Here is a 22,163-nt window from a genome sequence, read left to right on the forward strand (position 1 = left end):
GGCTCCCATTACCTTCTATACACAAAATAGAATATAAATAGAATATAAATATCTTGTAAGAAATGTTCCACACCCACAAAAATACCACAATCAACAACCTTCACTGACTCCAAAAATGACTCCTTTCATGAACATTTTCTAATACATCTTAAAACAAGGCTAAAAGATCCCTATAAATCCAAATTATGAACCTCATCAGCAAATGATATAAACAGAAAACATCAAGTTATGTCTTACTTTGCCGCTTTTCCAGAAGCAGGGATTACTCATATTGGGAAATGTTTGAGGCAGATAGTCTGGGCCTTGAAGAGTGGAAATTGTGGTATAGAAAATATGTGAAGCATTACGAAAAATCCAGCTTTGTAAAAAAAGATCAGTTACAATTTCTTTCCACTCATTAAAGTAGATCTTGGATCCGTATGAGTCCCTGTAATAATTATTGCTCACATTGTGCAGCTTTTCATGGAAGACAGAAATACACACATTATCATATACAAAGTCTGAAATAAAATACAAAGTGGTCAGATTTAATCAATGTACTAGGTGGCAATTCTATAAATGTGAAATAAATGAATCAGGAGAATCACACATTCTTTATTTTTTCATTATCCTGCAATGTTTCCATGTCCAATCCAGAGAATCATCAATCATTTGTTTTATTTTCAGATTGGAAAAATGTGTGTGTATATATACATACAGTATATACAGTATCTCACAAAAGTGAGTACACCCCTCACATTTTGTAAATATTTTATTATATCTTTTCATGTGACAACACTGAAGAAATTACACTTTGCTACAATGTAAAGTAGTGAGTGTACAGCTTGTATAACAATGTAAATTTGCTGCCCCCTCAGAATAACTCACCAGAACCTGCGAACGGACCGAAACTTCGCACGAACGTTAGAACCCCATTGAAGTCTATGGGACTCGAACGTTCGAAAACAAAAGTGCTAATTTTAAAGGCTAATTTGCATGGTATTGTCCTAAAAAGGGTTTGGGGACCCGGGTCCTGTCCCAGGGGACATGTATCAATGCAAAAAAAAAGTTTTAAAAACTGACGTTTTTTCGGGAGCAGTGATTTTAATGATGCTTAAAGTGAAAAAAAAAAAGTGAAATATTCCTTTAAACATCGTACCTGGGGGGTGTCTGTAGTATGCCTGTAAAGTGGCGCGTGTTTCCCGTGCTTAGAACAGTCCCTGCACCAAATGACATTTTTTTTTTTTTTTTTTATAATTTTTTATTTTTCAAAAAGTTTTTGTAACAAATATCTATCAACATAACAAAAAGACATGACAGTTTGCATAGAAACAATCACAATATAAGTAGTGCAAACATTGTAAAAAAGGAGAAACATGGTGAGGATATCTGTATAGATAGAAGTAAGCTTCTTCCCGAATAGGGACATATATATTAAGAAAAAAAGTAAATCCATACAGTATCTATATTGCTATCGCAATAACATGTTCAAAACACAAGGATGCTCAGGAGGACATGTACTTTGGAATCAAAAAGGAGCAGAAATGGAAGGTACCGAGCAATATTTTGAATCATCCCAAGGTTTCCAAATTTTTTCGAATTGGGGAATTTTACCTTCAATTTTTGCTGTTAAATGTTCCATTTTACGTATATCTGCAACAATGGCAAGGGCGTGGTGTAAAGTGGGAACGTTGGTAGAGAGCCAAAGTCTAGGGATGGCTCTTTTTGCTGCCAAAAGTACAAAGGAACCTAGTCTCTGTAGTGATTTAGGGATATCCGGGAAGGGTAAACCTAGTAGGAAATGTATGGGATTCAATTGAATAGGCTTAGCAAAAAGTGATTGCAACATATTTTGTATCTCAATCCAATATGCACTTAGGACATGACAATCCCAGAAAATGTGAAGATGTGTACCTACGGACCGCCCACATCTCCAGCACAAATGAGAAAGAGACGCATTTTGGGCATGTAGCAACTCAGGAGTTTTGTACCAAAGAAATATTATCTTAATAGCGGTTTCCTTTTGTGCCACGCATCTGGAGACTTTAAAAGCCGACTCCCATATTTTACCCCAATCTAGTAGTGAAATTGATCTGTTTAGCATCTTGGACCATTTAGTCATGTATCTATGTATGGAGTCATTTAAGGGGGGTGTTGTCTGGAGTATTTTATATATGGATGAGATTAAGTTTGGTTCGTAAGGACCATTTGTACATAGTAATTCAAAAGCAGTGGGATTTTCTAAGGATAAGGAGGGGAAGCAAGATTGGAAAAAGTGTTTAACTTGTAGGTAAAAGAATTCTGTAGATTTCGGTAGGGCGTGTTTTTCTTTAAGGATTGAGAAAGGTAACAGTTTGTGTGTTACTGGGTGAACTAAATGTCGCAGCTGAAACATCTCCGCGTGTGTCCATGAAATTGTTCGCAGGTATGATAATCCGTCCGGGATTTCTGGGTTAAAAAGGAAATTCTGGAGAGGGGAAAAGGGTGAGGATAGATTAAATTTGTCCCTGCACCTTTTCCAGATTGAAAGCGTAAAAAGCATCGGGGAGAGACACAGAGACCGTAGTTGAGGTATGAATTTCTGAGAGGAAGGCCATAATAGATAGCATAAATGTACAGGGGCAGTAATCCCCATTTCAATTTCGGCCCATCTATTTGCAGCCTTCCTTGAGGTCCATGTTGTCAATACTCTAAGATGAGAGGCATAGTAATATTTAATAAAATCGGGGGAGGCTAGTCCTCCTCTTGTTCTAGGAGAAAGGACTACCGATTGAGCAATTCTATGGGATGCATTGTTCCAGACAAAGTTAAGGCACTTTCTCTGGAGACTTCTCAGCTGCGACATAGGGACCGGGACTGGAAGTGTTTCAAAAAGGTACAGTAATTTGGGCAAGACCGACATTTTGAGAACGTTAATCCTACCAAGAAGGGAAATTGAGATGGAAGACCAATGTTGTAGGAGTTTAGCAATTTCTGCGAACATAGGGGGAAAGTTGGCTTGATAAAGAGAGTGGTATGAAGGAGTAAGATGAATTCCTAAATATTTTAGTGAAGTCTGGCACCATCTGTATTTAAACTTGTTTTGTAAGGAGCTGAGTATATCTGAGGGTATATTGATGGGGAGGGCTTCTGTTTTGGTCTGGTTAATACAAAATCCTGATAAGGACCCAAATGTGGAGAGGGTTTCGTGTAAGAAGGGTAATGAAATCTCGGGATGTGTGATGGTTAGCAGAATGTCATCTGCGAAAAGAGAAAGTTTGTAGTCCTGATGTCGCAATGGGATTCCTCTGATATTAGGATGGGATCTGATAGCTGCTGCTAAGGGTTCTAGGCTTAATATAAATAATAGAGGCGACAAAGGGCAGCCTTGTCTCGTACCATTACTGAGAGTAAATCGTTGCGAGGTATAAGAGGACAGCTGGACTTGAGACGTGGGGAGGGAGTATAGGGTATGTAGGGCTCGTATAAAGGGGCCTGAGAATCCGAATCGGGTTAAGACTGCGAACATGAAGGGCCAGCTCAACCGATCGAAAGCTTTTTGAGCATCTAAGCTCAGGACTATGGTAGGGCGTTTAGTTCTAGTTACTAGGTCTATCAGATCTATGGTTCTTCTTGTATTATCTCCAGCATGTCTCGAGGGAACAAATCCCACTTGGTCTCTGTGAATCAGGGACGTTAATAGTGGGGATAATCTATTGGCTAGTATCTTGGTGAAGATTTTGTAGTCTGAGTTTAATAAAGCAATTGGGCGGTAGTTGTCGGGTAGTGCAGGATCCTTACCTGGTTTAGGGATTACCGTTATATTGGCATGTAAGAATTGTGAATGTGGGATGGATCCCTGAAAAAAGGAGGAGAATAGGGATTGTAGATAGGGGGTTAAAATATGTGTAAAGGTTTTATAGTAGATGTAAGGGAGACCATCGGGGCCCGGAGATTTGTGGGTTGGAAGATTTTTAATCACCTCTCCTATTTCCTCTCCAGTAATCGGAGCGTTAAGAGAGGATAGATGATCAGCAGATATCTTCGGTAGTGAGAAGGAGTTTATAAATTTATCAAACTCTGATTGCGAGAATTGAGGATGTGAATCGGGGCCTAAACAGTTATAAAGTTGCTTATAAAAATCACCAAAGACCTTTGACATAGTTTTCGGACAGTATGTGGGGGTGCCATCGGGTTGTATCAAGTGGTCGGGTATAGATAGAAGGGGCCGAGGTTTTAATTTGTTCACTAGCATCCTATGTGGTTTGTTTGCATAGTCGTAAAATTTTTGCTTAGCCCATAACATGGATTTGGAAATTTGATTCATATCAAAAGACTTGATTCGATCTCGGATTGAGATGACATTTCTCAATTTTTCCACCGTGGGGGAGGCCAGCAGATTTTTTTCCGCTGTTTGCAGCCAAATGACATTTTTAAAGTAATAAAAGTCATTTAAAACTGCTTACGGCTTTAATGTAATGTCCAGTCCCGGTAATATGGATGAAAATCAGTGAGACAAACGGCATGGGTACCCCCCCCAGTCCATTACCAGGCCCCTTGGGTCTTGTATGGATATTAAGGGGAACCCTGCACCCAAATTAAAAAAAGGAAAAGCGTGGGGCCCCAGGCCCTCTGAACAGCAGTATACAGGCAGTGCAAACAAGACAGGGACTGTATGTTTATTGTTAAGTAGAATCTGTTTGTAATTTTGAACTGGTACATTCTTAAAGTGTTTAGCTCCAGCCAAAAAATCTATTTTAAGCTTTTTGGAGAACATAGGGAAGGGTTATCACCCCTGTGACATTTGTTTTGCTGTCTGTGCTCCTCTTCAGAAGATTTCACCTCACTTTCTGTCCCAATGACAAAAGTTTTTTGAAAATTTGGGATTTTTAGTGAAACAAGGATTGGTGATAAAGCATCAGTGGAAAGGAGAAACATTTTTCCCATATTAACTCTTACAGGAGAGAATTTCAGCTCCTAGGGGTAGATTTCATCTCACTTCCTTTTGTCTCCTTCCGTTTGCAAGAAGAAGTCGTTTGTAAGTTGGATTTTTGAAAGTAGGGGCCTGCTCTATATACTCTGCAGAAATTGGGCCCTTAGGGGTTGGTGTTGCTACAACACTGTAAAACTCACAGAGCCCAGCTGTGAAATATTAGATCAAGAATTGTAATTACATGCCCTTGTTGAACAGGGTCAGGAAAATTGGGCCTTTGGTGACGGTGGTGGTGGTGCTGGTGCCACAACACTGTAAATCCTCACAGTTACTCTTGGTGGGTGCTGGAACGGGTCCTGCTGTGAAATATTAGATCAAGAATTGTAATTACATACACCTGTTGAACAGGGGCAGAAAAATTGGGCCTCTGGTGGTGTTCTTAGATTGGTGGAATGAGAGATATATTCAGATGACCCACAATATGGTATAAGTTTGTCTTTGAGATCCCGAATCTCTTGATCTATCGGGGTCAATCTGAATTGTTTTCTCTCAACTAAGAAACCTATGAGCTTTATCCCTACATCATTAAAATAACGGAACCAGGGTTCTAGGTCGGTATCACCCTGTTAAGGGTAGACATGCCAAAGTAAACCTTCCCACATTGCTGTTTTTTCTTTTTATATTTTGTGATCACTTTTAGCCATCCATGTTTGGCATTTTTTATCCCCAATAAACCAATATTAGTTGACCTGCGCCATGTGGAGCTTCCCTTTTTCCTTTTTCCCCCATGCTTGAGTACGGATATCCACTTTCTAAATACCACTACCTGGGACCAGTTTGGTGGTGGATCGGTTTGGCATTTTCATCTTGGAACCATTGTCCAACCTGGGTGAATCTGAGTCCGTGGCCCTTACATCACCATCCAGTCTGACATCATTACATTCCTGGGGATTCAGTAACACAAGCCTATTAGACTCACTGCCGTACGGTAGGTGTGTCCACCTGTTCCGGTAAGAGTACCCATCCTCTCATCTGAATCAATCCTCTATGCTTTCTGGCACAGTTTGGGTTTACTGTGACCACGTATCTCCTGCCTTAGTCGAGGATTGAAGAGAAAGTTCTATTGGACACTATACATGTGATATTTGGTCATTGGAACATTTCAGTTTATTATTTTCAACAAAAAGAGTGTGAGAGCTAGGAAATTGGACTTTAAAGGCACACGAGTTGTTAGGCTATAGAAGATAAAAATGATTTTATTTTATTAAGTTTAAATTACAAAATTTAAAATAGATATTATAAATGTTACATTTTCCATATAAAAATATTATGTATTTAGTATTTCCTACCCTACATGCAATTTAGAACACCACTTGTTATACATGAAATTTATAATCAAACATTCAAAAAATAATGAATAGGGAACGAATTCCCAAATCGGGGTTACGATTTGTGAATGTAAGATGAAGAGTTGTGGGTTAAATTTTATTATTAATATTATTTTCAACACCCTTTTTTTTCACAGCATTTCTGTTTATAGGTTTACGTCCCCAAAGGCCAATTTCTTCGACTTTGACGAAATTGCACTGATATGGGTGACTTTCTTTCCAAATCCCAAACGCTCAAGTTGAGATTTATGGAGAAGGGGTACAAGCCTTTGGAACTAGATGCTGATATCCAAGCGGTCAGTGGTGTAGATAGGAACTCTTTATTGGCGGATTGTCCCAAGGTACAAAGGGAGAACCATTTTAAATGGTCCTTTTTTACCTCTTATTCTATTCAACACAATGAAATCAAAAAGATATTAAACAAACACTGGAAAGTTTTATTGAATGACCGGGTGTTGGGGTTGGTCCTACCGGATCGGACGGGCATCATTTTTCGAGGTGCTCACTCTATACTGGGTGAGGTCGCCCCAACACTTTGGATCCTCCCCGGGCCATTTCCTTTTACCAAAATTGCAAGGGGTACTTCCCCTGCAGGAAGTGTAATGTTTGTCAACATAATGTTTGTGGCAGACGCAAATCTTACTCCTTTCTTTCAGCCGTAACGTTGCGGAGCTATAGTATGAAACACTTCACTACGTGTGCCACTAAGTACATTGTGTATTTGATTACTTGTCCTTGCAAGCAGCAATATGTTGGACGTACAACTAGGACTTTTTCAATTAGGGTGAACGAGCATATAGCTAAGATCAAAAAGGGCTGCACTAAGCAGCATAGCGTTCCCCGCCATTACCTACAATTTTATGATAAGGACCCTATGGGTACTTCTTTCCAGGTCATTGATAAGTTTGTTCCTTACTGGAGGGGTGAGTCCCGCCTTAGGGGTGTGCCGTGGCTTGAGACCTATTGGATTCACAAGCTGAGGTGCTACTCGCCCCATGGTATGAATGTGGATTGGGACATCAATTGCTTTATCAGCTGGGCATAGGTGGCACCTCTCCTCCTGGCGTCCCATCTGCGGCACACCCCTATTTATTCTTAGGTTCCTAGGGCCCCCTTTATCTGTGTGTTCGTTATGTGAACATTTGAATATATATTTTCATCATCTACGTTTTTTGGGGTAAGACTGTGATTATGGTTCATACATTTGGGATGTTTATACTACCTATGAACATTATTTACATTGAGTGGTAGTATCTCAGGCATTTCCACAAGTGACATATCTATGTGTCTGTGTGGAATTTATCGGCTGTCTTTGGTGGACACTGTTGGGTTACCTCTCACCCGTTATGAGAGCTGAGGCACCCTGAATGTGTTCCCCTGTCGGTCTATTTTTTCTCCACATGATGGGGCTGTGGTGTGATCATGCACCCTTTTAGGGGTGTATGTGCGTATTACTTGCCCTTCCTTTCAGTCTAGCCTGAGAAGTATATATATATATATATATATATATATATATATATATATATATATATATATATATATATATATAAATGTCCCCCCTTTTTTCACTCTCTTTAATATGGCAGCTAATGGGGATTAGCCCGTGGTTTATTCTAATTTCCATTTTCACTTGTTTCTCCTGTTAGCATGTCTTGGCATAGTATGGTCACGTGCCCTTACTCGGCATGTTTATCTCTCCCACATCGCCATCGTGATCGGATGTTGATGTGGGACATTGTCTGTGGGTGGTCATGTGATCGGACGGCCCTTGTATCACATGCTACGTTCGGGACATGTGCCCTATGTAGCTTAGTGGAGGTGAAGTTGCGGTTTCTTCTCCCCTCCACTACGTGGCTTCCCCTACGTTCCTGGGGAAGTGCTTTTGTCACTTCCTATGCTCAACATGAGGCTTGGGACGCAAACTATAGACGATTCTGGTTTGCACCTGGCTCTCTTGTTTCAGTATAGTAGTTGTTAATCTTTCGATCTGGATATAACCATCATTTATCAGGTCATGCACATTACTATATAATTTTGTATGTATTTAGGTGAGATTTTAGACGTGTGTTGTCCAATCTACTTCCGGTTCCGCCATGATGGAGGCGGATCCATTCAAATTTGTAATTGATGTACAGTTTATATATGTTAGCAATGTGGGGAGGTTAGGATATGCCCCAGTTGAAGACTCTTCAGTCGAAACGCATCGGGCCAGCATTCCCTGTCTCCCACATCGCTGTTTTTACTTTTTATATTTTGTGATCACTTTTAGCCATCCATGTTTGGCATTTTTTTCCCCAATAAACCAACATTTGTTGACCTGCGCCATGTGGAGCTTCCCTTTTTTTCTTGTTCCCCCATGCTTGAGTGCGGATATCCACTTTCTGAATACCACTACCTGGGACCGTTTCGGTGGTGGATCGGTTTGGCATTTTCATCTTGAAACCATCGTCCAACCTGGGTGAATCTGAGTCAATGGCCCTTACATCACCATCCAGTCTGACATCATTACATCACTGGGGTTCCAGTACTCCAAGCCTATTAGACGCACTACCGTATGGTAGGTGCGTCCACCTGTTCCGGTAAGAGTACCCATCCTCTCATCTGAATCAATCCTATATGCTTTCTGGCACAATTTGGGTTTATTGTGACTACGTATCTCCTGCCTTAGTCGAGGATTGAAGAGAAAGTTCTATTGGACACTATACATGTGATATTTGGTCATTGGAACATTTCAGTTTATTATTTTCAACAACTTTTTTTTTCACAGCATTTGTGTTTATAGGTTTACGTACCTTCACCATATTAGAGGTTAATTAGCTTTTTTAGCGCTACACTTTATATTTTTGATGATATTTAAAGGAATATTTCATTTTTATTGTTTCACTTTAAGCATTAAAAAAATCACTGCTCCTGAAAAAACTGACCTTTTTTAAAAAAAAATTGCATTGCTACATGTCCCCTGGGGCAGGACTCATGTCCCCAAACACTTTTTATGACAATAACTTGCATATAAGCCTTTAAAATTAGCACTTTTGATTTTTCATGTTGGTGTCCCATAGACTTTAATGGTGTTCCGGCGGCTTTCGAATTTGCCGCAAACACCGCATATTGTTCGCTGTTCGGTAAACAGGAGAACACCTGATGTTCACATCGAGCTCATCCCTATTGATGATATCCTGTTTGTCAGTCCTGCCTACTTAAGCCGTTCAGTCCAGAGGAGCTCTGCCTTCGTCTTGGTCAACATCACAGTGACAATCTCCTGCATTCCCATTTAAAGGCTTGCTTTGCTGACATCCCTTCTGGCTCCAGATCCTGCTTGCTGTTTCTCTATGTTGATCCCTGACATCTGGCTTGGCTGACTATCTGTTCCGGTTACTGAACTTTGGCTAAGTTTTGACTACGTTTGTTCTTTTTACTTTTATTATTAAAGAAGTGTGAGTTAACTGTACTTCTGTCTCAGCCTGATTTCATGGTTTCTGACACACTGTAAGAAAAGTATGGTTAATAGATGCGCATTGGCGCACAGGCATGGGCATACCAGACCCTGAAGGCCATGCTAAGTGCTTTTATTAACCAGGAACCAGACTGGGAAATGGTACCTTCCCCACCTTCTCTTCGCCTACCGGGTGATCCTGCAGGAATCTACTGGTTTTTCCCCATTTGAACTGCTGTATGGGAGGAAGGTCTGAAGCCCCCTGACCCTGCTGAAAGAATACTGGGAGGGCCAAATATATGATACGGGGGTTCCTGTGGTCCCCTACGTCCTAGAACTGCGTGAATGAATGGGCCAACTTGCTGGGCTCACGGCAGGCCATTTCAGGGCTGCGCAAACCCACCAAAAGACAGGGTATGACCGCAAAGCTCGAACCTGTCATTTTGCCGAGAGCCAACAGGTCCTCATGCTAATCCCAAATTCCCAAAATAAATTACAATCTACATGGGAGGGACACTTTTGAATCATCAAGAAGTTAAATGAGACCAAGTATGTTCTTGCGCTGGATGAACAGGGGAAGCGGAAAAAGACTGTCACTATGACTGTCAATATGATCAAGGAATACCATGACAGAAACCTTCCCGTCCTGGCAGTCTGCCCCCTACCCTCTGAAGAAGACAACAAAGTCATGCTCAATCTCCTGGAGGTAGCGCGCCACGCGACTGATGTACACCAGGTACCCTTTTGCTCCAAGCTCAGCCAGGAACAGCAGGTGTCCATGAAGAATGTTGTGCACCACTGCCATCCCATGTTTTCCTCTTGGCCCGGAAGGATGACCCTCACCATTCATCATGTGGAAACTTTGCAAACCCGACCCATCCAACAAGACCCCTACCGAGTTCCAGAAGCCATCCTGAACACCATAAAACATAAACTTAACAAAATGTTGGACCTAGGAATTATCCAACCCTCCCAGAGCCCCTGGGTCTAACCTGTTGTTCTTGTAGCCAAGAAAGATGACACCATTCAATTTTGTGTAAGGGTTACTGGAAAATCCCCTTAACCGGGGAAGGGAGGGAACATTCTGCCTTCATCACCCCCTTTGGGCTGTTTTAGAATTTCTCAGCATGCTCTTTGGGATGAAGAATGCCCCTGCCACCTTCCAGCACATGGTGGATCAGTTGCTGCAGGGCTGCCAAGACTTTGCCTGTGCCTACCTTGATGACATTGCCATCTTCAGCGAAACATGAGAAGACCACCTCTGGCATGTGGGCACCATCCTAGACCTAATTACAGGGGCCAACCTCACTATCCGGCCCGATAAGTGCCAGATGGGAATGCCTGAGGTCCAATACTTGGAACACCGGGTGGGGGGGAGTCAGACAGTGCCCCGAACCAGCTAAAATCAAAGCTATTAGAGACTGGTCCACTCCTCAGAATAAAAAGCAGGTTATGGCCTTTTTGGGCACTGATAAATATTATTGCAAATTTGTTCCCCATTTCAGCACAATTGCGAAGCCACTGACGGACCTGACCAAGATGACTATGTCCAGGGTGGTGACGTGGACTCCGGCCTGCCAAAATGCCTTTGACCAGCTGAAATAGACCTCGTCCTGGCAGCTCCAAACTACAAGCAAAGGTTCAAGACAGATGCCTCCACATATGGGCTAGAGGCTGTCCTCAGCCAGGTAAATGAGGAGGGGGAGGAGCACCCAGTGGTCCTCCTTAGCAGAAAGTTTCTGGACAGGGAGATGGCCTATGCCACCTTCGAAAAGGAGTGGCTGGCTATAGTATGGGCCTTGGAAAAAACTACAACCCTATTTGTACGGCAGGGAGTTCACCATCTTCACGGACCACAACCCCCTCATCTGGCTGAATCGGGCCTCAGGGGATAACGGCCACCTGCTAAGGTGGAATTTGGCCCTACAACCATACAACTTCACTATTCAGTACTGAAGGGGGAGCCAATCCCAAAATGCAGATGGGCTCTCCCGCCAACAAGATTCCCTGTAAAGCCCAGCAACCCACAAGTGCCTCTAGGGTAGGCTGTTGAGGTTCCCCTTTTAGCACTCGCAAATTGGAGGGGGGAGCGGTTGTCACAGGGACCCTACTTCCCATGATTGCCCTACTGTTCCCCAGCACCAGCGCTACAAGTGTTTGCGCCAAGTGTCACTGGGACGGGAGTCACTTTGGGCGTGGTTGTATTCAATTGTTCTGTTGTTTCTGTCGGTCTTGGGAGAAAAGTATATACTGGGATGTATTTCTATGTGGAGGGGGGACTCCTCCAGCAACCCCTCCCTGCTGATAAGACTATTTACTGATGAGAAGTTTGAATACACCTGACCTGTGTGTCTATTGTTATTGGACAGTTTACCCCACCCTGAATCTAAGGGAGGGGGGTGTCCCTGAGTTGTATATCTGTTGTTACATGTGCTTGAATAATGAGTCTGATGTTTTTCACCCTATACAGAGTTAAGGCTAGTGACTGGGTGGGCTAAAAGGGTCTTGGATCGTGCGGTACCAGACAGAGGAAGCATTTACAGCAGACATAGCCCTGTTTAGAACAGAGGTCCATTAAGAGGTTATGACAGATGGCAGTATGTACAGGAAGGGATTGTGGCAGCCTGGCGGGTATGACAGAGGGCAGTATGTACAGGAGAGCAGTGCAGAGGGTATAACAGGGCAGTATGTACTGGAAATATTTATTACAGCAATCATTATGTGTAAGAGAAAAGTGTGTAAGATAAGATGAAAGGTAGGTAGAAATGGAAAAATGAAAAAGCCAATTTTACTATTAGAGCTGAGGAAGAAGAAGGGAACTTGGAGGGAGTTTAACTGCTTGTAGGAAGATGAGGTGCCCAGAGTGCAGGTGAGATGCCAGGAAGGGAGACGAGGTGCTGCCCTGTAGTGAAAACACTGATGTGGTCTTCCACAAAATGGCACCTGTGACACCATTTTGCTGTCAACCACAACTATGTTTTCAGTGTAAAGCACAGGATGATGGGTGGAGTTATCATGGTGTCACACATTTCTGGATTTATGTAGCAATGGCTGCTTTGTTCCCAAATACCAGATTGTATTGGCTCAAAGAACACTGAACAATGGTGACATCACTTTCTCGCTAAAACTTTATTGAGCCAACCAAAGACACGCTGCTATTCTCACCTGAAGGCCACCCTTCTCTGACATGTTTCAGCCTTATGAGTTTAGTCCTAGAGACAGGGGCTTATAATCAAGATGCACAAAATCTTTAACCACTTCAGCCCCAGAAGATTTGGCTGCTGAATGACCGGGCCATTTTTTGCCATTCGGCACTGCATTGCTTTAACTGACAATTGCGCTGTCGTGCGACGTTGCACCCAAATAAAATTGATGTCCTTTTTTTCCAACAAATAGAGCTTTTTTCCTCAGTTTAGGCCGATATGTATTCTTCTACATATTTTTGGTAAAAAAAAAAAAAAAAATGCAATAAGCGTATATTGATTGGTTTGCGCAAAAGTTTCTAGCGTCTACAAAATAGGGGATAGTTTATGGAAACATCACTTCCTGTTTGTGAAACCTTTTGTGTTAATAAAAGAGCCTTATAGCGAGGGAGAGGTCAGAGATGCTGACAAAGGCTGAGCTGGTAATGTAAGGAATGATGGTGATGTCTGATTACTTGGATGCGTGGGTTTTTAGGTAAGATGAATTTATATCATTAGACGAAAATGTTATTATTATTATTAGAGAGAGGAGATTTGGCTGTGTGCTCTGCGTACAGCTTAATTTCGATGACATAGGAACCCCAGGTCTTTTTCCATCCTAGATTCCTCCAGAGGTTCTCCCCCCAGTGTATAGATTGCATTCATATTTTTGCCACCCAAATGCATTATTTTACATTTTTCTACATTGAACCTCATTTGCCATGTAGTCGCCCACCTCATTAATTTGTTCAGATCTTCTTGTAAGGTTTCCTCATCCTGCGCAGAAGTTATTGCCCTGCTTAGCTTAGTATTGTCTGCAAATACAGAGATTGAACTGTTTTCCCCATCCTCCAGGTCGTTTATGAACAAATTAAATAGGATTGGTCCCAGCACAGAACCCTGGGGGACCCCACTTCCCACCCCTGACCATTCTGAGTACTCCCCATTTATCGCCACCCTTTGAACTCACCCTTGCAGCCAGTTTTCAATCCATGTACTCACCTATGGTCCATGCCAACGGACCCACTTCACTCACATAATTCTTATATAATATAGGATCAGATTATAGTACTATAAGCACTTATTATCCTACTTACCAAGTGCTGGAATGCATTTTGTTTAGATTTATTGTTCATCATGTATATTTCATGTGCAGCACTGGCCAGAATATATACAGCCGTGTATGCATAGGAAGGTATAGGTGTACAACCACTTAATATAAATGACACATCTGTTAAATTAGGAGGAGGATTTAAATTCAACTCTTGAGAAGTTCCAAAAATGTAATTTTTGTATAGATTTGGGGAAAGGTACTGAAACCAGTAAATCCAAATATCTTCCAGTATTGGGTCATGTAAGCCTTTAGGAAACATGTGAGGAATGTGAATATTGGGGTCTAGGTTGAATATTGGTGGCCATGAAAATATGAAGCTGCAGTTGATTGATGTAAAGTTACTGTTATACATATTATTTATTTTACTCCATGATGGTGGAAAAATGAATGTGATATTTCCTATAACAGATGGTATATGAGAAACAATGTGATAAAAGTGGTCTGTGTAAGGCCCACACACTATGACAACTTTAGCTGTTGATTTACTAATAGTCCTTATATTCTGAATATCATTTTCAATATCCGTAATGAGTTGAATTATATAATCTGTGCATATCCCGTGTTGGCTCATCTTCTTACTCAGTTCTTGGGAATCCTCATCACCGCTGCCATCCTCTGATGAGAATATTCCAACCCAATTCCACCCTAAATGCTGCAATAATTTAAACATAGCTGCATACCGGACCCGGTCGTCTGGTGTCATACGGAATAAAGTTGGATATGTTTTTCCTTCACTCAGGGGAGTGTCAATGACTCGATAAGTGATCTGGATAAGATGTTGGGAAATATTTGAATGGGATATTATTATTCAAACAACAAAAATATGAGAAATGTAATATATAAATGTCACTCAAAGATTTCTTGTCATTGTACAAGAAGTACTTGTCAGAATTTATAGCATAGAGATCTCAGTATATAAAAGCACACAATACCTACTTACCTTCACCAGCTTCACATCCAGCCCTTAACTCACCTACAACAACTGCTCACACTGGGGCTGCTATAAAACAAGAAGACCACGACTATATGGGTCGAAACGTATTGGGGTATTCATGTGGATGGCAATTTTGTAATGTAATGTTTAATTTGCTTAATTTTCAGCATACATAGCAAAAATCACACAGTGGAGCAAATTAAACATTACATTACAAAATTGCCATCCACATGTTTTTTTAAGTCTGTAACCAGAGCTCATATTTTAAACCATTCATGAATTTGAATTTCATTTTGTAAAATAAAAAGATTTTATTCAATTACAACTTTTTTTATTTAATACTTTACTGCTAAAAAAACCCTTGAGGGGACCATCCCATATAGCTGTAAAACAATAAGACCTCCCTGGTATATACTGTATTTAATTTGGTTTCATAGAGCATACAACTTCTCCAATCCATGCACCTTCTGGTCCAATGTAATGTACATATAATCCTCCTCAATTGCACAAAATCATTCTGCAGCTCTCTTAGATACAGCACAAGGAATATGTGTAGGACAGGCATCACTAAATGGCAGACCCAGACACTTTCCCATCCGGAACCCCACGGACCTGTCATTTAGCAACCAGTTCTTCCCCCAGCATCCACCTCAGTCATTATAATAGCAGAGTGAAGAGATGGAAGCAGAACAGCTCTGGACAGAGATCAGTAGCGAGAGATAGCGGAGTTAACTTCTCAAGTTATCCAGCCTGTCATTGGTTGCTAGGATACAGGGCAGTCCTAGCAGTCCTAGCAACCCCTCATTAACTTGTTAATATGAAAAGTTCCTGCTCCCTCCCTCTGTTCAGAGCTGTCCTGCCTCCAGCTCTCCGCTCTGCTGTACACCTGTGCAAAAGTAGGAGAGTGAGGGGGCAGATCTGCAGAGGGAGGCTGTGGTGTGAGTTGGAGGGCAGAGCTGTGGGGGCACTGTGGTGTGAATGGGGGTCAGAACTGTGGGGGCACTGTGGTGTGAATAGGGGAGAAGAGCTGCAGGGGCTGTGGTGTGAAGTGGGGGGCAGAGCTCTGGGGGCTGTGGTGTGAAGTGGGGTGGCTGTGGTGTGAAGTGGGGGGCAGATCTGCTGTGGGGGGTGATGTAAAGGGGGCAGAGGACACTGCTGTGGGTGGTGATGTGAAGGAGCAGAAGACACTGCTGTGGGTGGTGATGTGAAGAGGCAGAGGGCACTACTGTGGGGATGATGTAAAGGGGCAGAGGACACTGCTGTGGGGGGGTGATGTAAAGGAGCAGAGGACACTACTGTGGGGGGTGATGTGAAGGGGCAGAAGACACAAATGTGGGGGTTGTGCAAAGGGGCTGAGGACACTACTGTGGGGGGGGGGTGATGTAAAGGGGCAGAGGACACTGCTGTAGGTGGTGATGTAAAGGGGCAGAGGACATTGCTGTGGGGTGATGTAAAGGGGCAGAGGACACTGCTGTGGAGTGATGTAAAGGGGCAGAGGACACTGCTGTGGGTGGTGATGTAAAGGGGCAGAGGACACTACTGCGGGTGATGATGTAAAGGGGCAGAGGACACTGCTGTGGGTAGTGATGTAAAGGGGCAGAGGACACTGCTGTAGGGTGATGTAAAGGGGCAGAGGACACTGTGCTGTGGGTGGTGATGTAAAGGGGCAGAGGACACTACTGTGGGGGGTGATGTAAAGGGGCAGAGGACACTGCTGTGGGTGGTGATGTAAAGGGGCAGAGGACACTGCTGTGGGGTGATGTAAAGGGGCAGAGGACACTGCTGTGGGTAGTGATGTAAAGGGGCAGAGGACACTGCTGTGGGTGGTGATGTAAAGGGGCAGAGGACACTGCTGTGGGGTGATATAAAGGGGCAGAGGACACTGCTGTGGGTGGTGATGTAAAGGGGCAGAGGACACTGCTGTGGGTGGTGATGTAAAGGGGCAGAGGACACTACTGCGGGTGATGATGTAAAGGGGCAGAGGACACTACTGTGGGTGATGATGTAAAGGGGCAGAGGACACTGCTGTGGGGGGTGATGTGAAGGGGACAGAAGACACAATTGTGGGGGTTGTTGTGAAGGGGGGCAGAGGACACCGTTGAGGGGAGTGTTGCAAAGGGGGCAGAGGACATTGCACTACTCTGGGGGGGGGTGATTTTAAAGCATTTGCTACCCAAACAAGTGCCTGCTGTACCTTGAACTTGTGTGAGAAAGTATCCTGTTCTCTTTGTATTGTTTTCTTTGAGGGAAATCCCTGGTGTTCCTGCTAGTTCCATTGCTTTCTTATTAAAAACTGACTACACTAAGCAGGAGAGCACACTGTGGTCAGTTCTGTGGAAGCTCAGTGTGCTGCTGCTTCTCCTCCCCCAGCTCTTATGCAGCTGAGAACAGAGGGAAAGTGATCACTTATAAAAAGGGAAAAAAGGTATTTATAATGTTTTTTTTTATATCTATACAAAATGGTTTTGCCTTTCATTATTATTATTACGGCATTCGTTATTTCGGATAATTTGTAACTTCAAATTTGAAAGGAAATTCCAATACCTATAATTTAATAGTTAGTAATAGTTAAGTTATTATTAGCTGGTTATTATTTCAGATTATTGCATTTTCAGGTTTTCAATTTTCGAATTCCAAATTTACGAAGATGCAGAAAAATTTGTTAAAACGTGTTTTCGTTAATTCGGATATTTCCGAATTAACTAATTTGTCAAAATGTGTTAAAAAACAAATTCGGAACTAAATTAATTACACATGTCTAAATATCAATACTCTCCGCTGACACCACTGCTTGTGGAAGAGAGTTCTACATTCTCACCGCCCTGACAGTGAAAAACCCCCTGCACGGCTTAAGGTTAAGTCGCTTCTCCTCCAATCTCATTGTGTGGCCCCGTGTCCTCTTACACCCCCTGAGATTGGATAGCTCTTTTCCTATGCTGGGGTCACCATTGAGATATTTGTAGATCATTATCATGTTCCCTCTCAAGCATCTTTTCTCCAACAAGAATAAAATTTAGTGCTTGCATTAGCTCCTCATGTTTGAGGTCCTCCAGTCCCCTTATTAATTTATTTGCCTTTCTTTGGACTCTCTCCAGCTCCAGTACATCCCTTCTGTGGACTGGTGACCAGAAGTGGATGGAATACTCCATATGTAGCCAAACCAGAGTTTTATAAAGCGGCAGGATTAAAGTTTTATCTCTGGAGTATATCCCTTTTTTATGCATGCTAATATTCTGCCGGCTTTGGTAGCTGCAGCTCGACGCTGTATGCTATTGCACAGTCTATCTTCCACTAGGACCACCTTATCTTTCTCCTCCTTGACTCCCCCAGCAGTTCTCCCCCCAGTGAGTAGTTTGCATTTATGTTCTTAGCCCGCAAGCGCATTATTTTATTATTTGTCATGTAGTTGCCCATTCCATTATTTTGTTCAGGTCTTTCTGTAAAAATTTCTATATCCTGCTGTGAAGTTATTGCCCTGCTTATTTTTGTATCCTCCGCATAAACTGAGATTGAGCTATTTATCCCATCCTCTATATCATTTATGAATGAATTAAACAGAATTGGTCCCAAGACAGAACATTGTGGTACCCCACTTACTACTCCAGACCAGTCTGAGCAGGGCTGTCTTTAGCGCAGGGCAAATGAGGCACTTGCCCTGGGCCCAATCTTTGTTGGGGGGCCCGCGCTACCCATGAATTGGGGTCCCGATGACAGCTTTGCAGAGCGCACAGAGGACACGGGAGGCTGTATTCCCACACTAGCTAGTTGAGAGGGGGTGGGGCCGGGAGCTCCACTGATGCTCTGACCCCGCCTACATGCAGCCTGTATACTCGGAACAGAGTGTCTGTAGTGAGAGCCAGTGATCGGAGTGGGAGCATCAGTGTAGTTCCCGGCCCCCCCTCTATACTGGCTGGTGAATACAGAGGTCCGGGGGTGGGCCTGGGAGCTCCACCGACGCTCCCACTCCGATCACTGGCTCTCACTACAGTCCCTCTGTTCCGAGTACACAGGCTGCATGTGGGTGGGGTCAGAGCGTCAGTGGAACTCCCTGCCCCACCCCCTCAGCTGGCTAGCGCGGGAATACATCCTCCCATGTCATCTGTGCGCTCTGCAAAGCTGTCATTGGGGCCCCAATTTACGGGTAGTGCAGCCCCCCAACAAAGCGTCAGTAGAGCTCCTGGCTGTTGTAGTTAGAGCAGAGAGTGAAAGCTCCGCCCACACACCTGAAGTGAGTTTGGCTGGCCAGGTATGTCCTTACACCCATAAAATGCCTGACTGTTTAATCTCTGAGCTGTGTTATTCAACTGTAAAGCTGTGCATTGCTGAAAGTTCTCTGACCATCCCCTGTATAATGTCTGCTGTCTCTGATTGTCTCCTGCAGTATGTCCGCAGTCTCTAGTACTCTCCTGCAGTATGTTCGTAGTCTCTAGTAATCTCCTGCAGTATGTCCGCAGTCTCTGGTAATCTCCTGCAGTATGTCCGCAGTCTCTGGTAATCTCCTGCAGTATGTCCGCAGTCTCTGGTAATCTCCTGCAGTATGTCCGCAGTCTCTGGTAATCTCCTGCAGTATGTCCGCAGTCTCTAGTAATCTCCTGCAGTATGTCCGCAGTCTCTGGTAATCTCTTGCAGTATGTCCGCAGTCTCTGGTAATCTCCTGCAGTATGTCCGCAGTCTCTGATTGTCTCCTGTAGTATGTCCGCAGTCTATGAACCTCTTACGCAGTATGTCTGCAGTCTCTGAACCTCTCCTGTAGTATGTCTGCACTTTCTGACACTCTCCTGTAGTATGTGTATTAATGTGCCCCTTTACTTGCTCAATTATTTGGGATTGCTCCACTGCTCAGTGAGAGGTAATGATGTGCATTAACCTCTAGCAACCAATCAGCGAACAGTAGTGATCTGCTTTAATCTCTAGCAACCAATCAGTAAGTGGCAATGATGTGCTGTAACCCCTAGCAACCAATTAGTGAGAGCTAATAATGTACACTAACCTCTAGCAACCAATTGGAAAACAGAAATTATGTGTTGTAACCTCTAGAAACCAGCCAGTGAGCAATAAGGATAGGCTGTAACCTCTGGCAAACAATTGCAATTGCTGCGTGATCTGCTGCAGTAAACTGATTTTGAGTCTACCTGCTATTTTTTGTATGTCTCAGAATGGAGGGGGGGCCCAAGAAAATGTTTGCCCAGGGCCCAATCAAAATTAAAGACGGCCCTGAGTCTGAGTACACATTATTTATCACTACCCTTTGGACGCACCCCTGTAGCAAGTTTTCTATCCAAGAACAAACCTTATGGTCCATGCCTGCAGACCTCAGCTTTTAGATTAGGCATGTATGGGGAACTGTCCTGAATGCTTTTGCAAAATCCAGATACGCCACATCCACAGACCACCCCCTATCTAGATTGCAACTCACTTCCTCATAGAATGTTAACAGATTGGTCTGGCAAGAACAACCTATTGTAAACCCATGCTGATTACGACTAATGATACTGTTTTCCTCAGCAAATTCTTGGATATAGTATCTTATCATCCCCTCCAATAATTTACCTACTATTGATGTTAGGCTGACCGGCTTGTAGTTCCCCAGAGTATGTCTATGCCCTTTTTTGAATATTGGTACCACATTGGCTTTTTTCCAATCAGCTTGGATTTTCCTTTTAGTAGCAAAGCGGGGAGGATTACAGATGACAGGCTGCTAGTTTCCCTGCCAGACTGTGCACAAATGAGTTGTGTTGGTTTGCTGAGTTAACAAAAAGTAAACTTAACATTTTAGCTATCTATGTTTGCAACCACTTTAAAGTGTATGTAAACCCTTACCTTGTAAAACAACCCAACTGAGTTTAAAATAGAAATGAAAGGCAAAATATTTGTGTATAGGTTTAAAAACTATTTTTCCCCCATTTTTTACATTTTCTGTGCTGCACAGGAGCTGAGGGAGGAGAAACAGCAGCATATTGAATTTCTCAGTGAATGGCTGTGTGGGTGGATGGGGCATGTCAGAGCAAGTCTTATCATTAGAGGAGAGCAGGCTGAGTTCCCAGTACAGCTGGGAACTGACCACGCTGTGCTCTCATGCTTAGTGTGGTCAGTTTTTAATAGGAAAGCAGAGGGACTGGCTGGAACAACAAGGGTTTCACACAAAGAAAGCAATACAAAAGAGAACAGGATACATTTTTCAAATAAGTACATGGTAAAGCAGCCGCATATCAGAAATATGAAATGTTGGGGTAACATATTCTTTAAACAAATGGCACAATGTGTTTTCTTACAGCTCCTGATTATTGAGCTTATCTTCTGGACACCAGATCCAAAACACCAGAAGATAACTAAGAACCTACCAAAGGGACATGGTAAGTTCAAGCCACCTGGATTGCTTTCTCATTCAAGCAAATAAAACAATTAAGTAAAGTGCTGGGACCCAGTGGGACTTGTGGATAATAGTCACTGAATTATTTCCCAAGTTACAATGTTCTGTGGACCTGAAATAATCAGATTTCTGTTTATTTTGACCTGCACTCATTCTAGAACAGGAAAGCCACAAGAAATCCACCTAGACTGTACTAAGCCATTTATTGTACACTCCATGTTACATACATAATATACTGAAGTGATTACTTACCTGTGTATACCGATACAGACTAAGTAATTGGGCCAACGCCTGATTTGTATAGACAGTACTGTCACCAATAAAACCAGCCACTTCTCCACGTCCTTTACAGTAATAGTTGGGAGCTTCCTTTTCTCCAGACAATATCTTTATGGCATAGCCCAAAGTTTTCATTGGATCAGAACAAGTACTAAATATATAATAGCCCAGAGTAACATTGGGCAGAAGATTGGGGTCCTTGTTAATCCGATTGACAATCAAGATCATCGCCAAGATACTTTTGTACTCCTCAAGGTCAACACTGTGGGATATTGAGAGGTTTTCAAACCATAACCATAATATTTAAAAGTTAAAAGGCAATTGCAGATGACATACATTACAAACAGTAAACTGCTAATTATATCTGGTAAACCTGGTAACTTTTCAACATTTTGAAATCTCTATTGCTCAGTGACCTGGGGGTGCAGGGATGAGCAGTGGTGGAAGAGGGGTGCAGGAGGTGTAGAGGTGAGCAGTGCTGAAAGGAGGGTGCAGAAGGGGGAATGGATGAGCAGTGTGCAGGAGATGCAGAAGTGAGCAGTGCTGGAAAAAGGGTGCCAATGCGGGAATGG

General features: G+C 42.9%; 1 protein-coding gene across 1 annotated transcript in view; it reads right to left on the reverse strand.

Moving 5' to 3' along the window:
- LOC141138830 (vomeronasal type-2 receptor 26-like) overlaps window positions 1–21,819 on the reverse strand; it is a 66,046-nt gene extending 44,227 nt beyond the window's left edge. The window contains exons 1-3 of the mRNA XM_073624695.1: window positions 21,565–21,819; window positions 13,992–14,774; window positions 238–456 (exon numbers count right to left, since the gene is read on the reverse strand). Of these exons, the coding sequence (XP_073480796.1) occupies window positions 238–456; window positions 13,992–14,774; window positions 21,565–21,819 (1,257 nt within the window). The remainder of the gene's footprint in view (window positions 1–237; window positions 457–13,991; window positions 14,775–21,564) is intronic.
- Between the last annotated feature and the right edge of the window lie 344 nt (window positions 21,820–22,163).

This window comes from Aquarana catesbeiana, linkage group LG01 (genome assembly GCF_042186555.1).
Source record: "Aquarana catesbeiana isolate 2022-GZ linkage group LG01, ASM4218655v1, whole genome shotgun sequence".
Classification (NCBI taxonomy): Eukaryota; Metazoa; Chordata; class Amphibia; order Anura; family Ranidae; genus Aquarana; species Aquarana catesbeiana.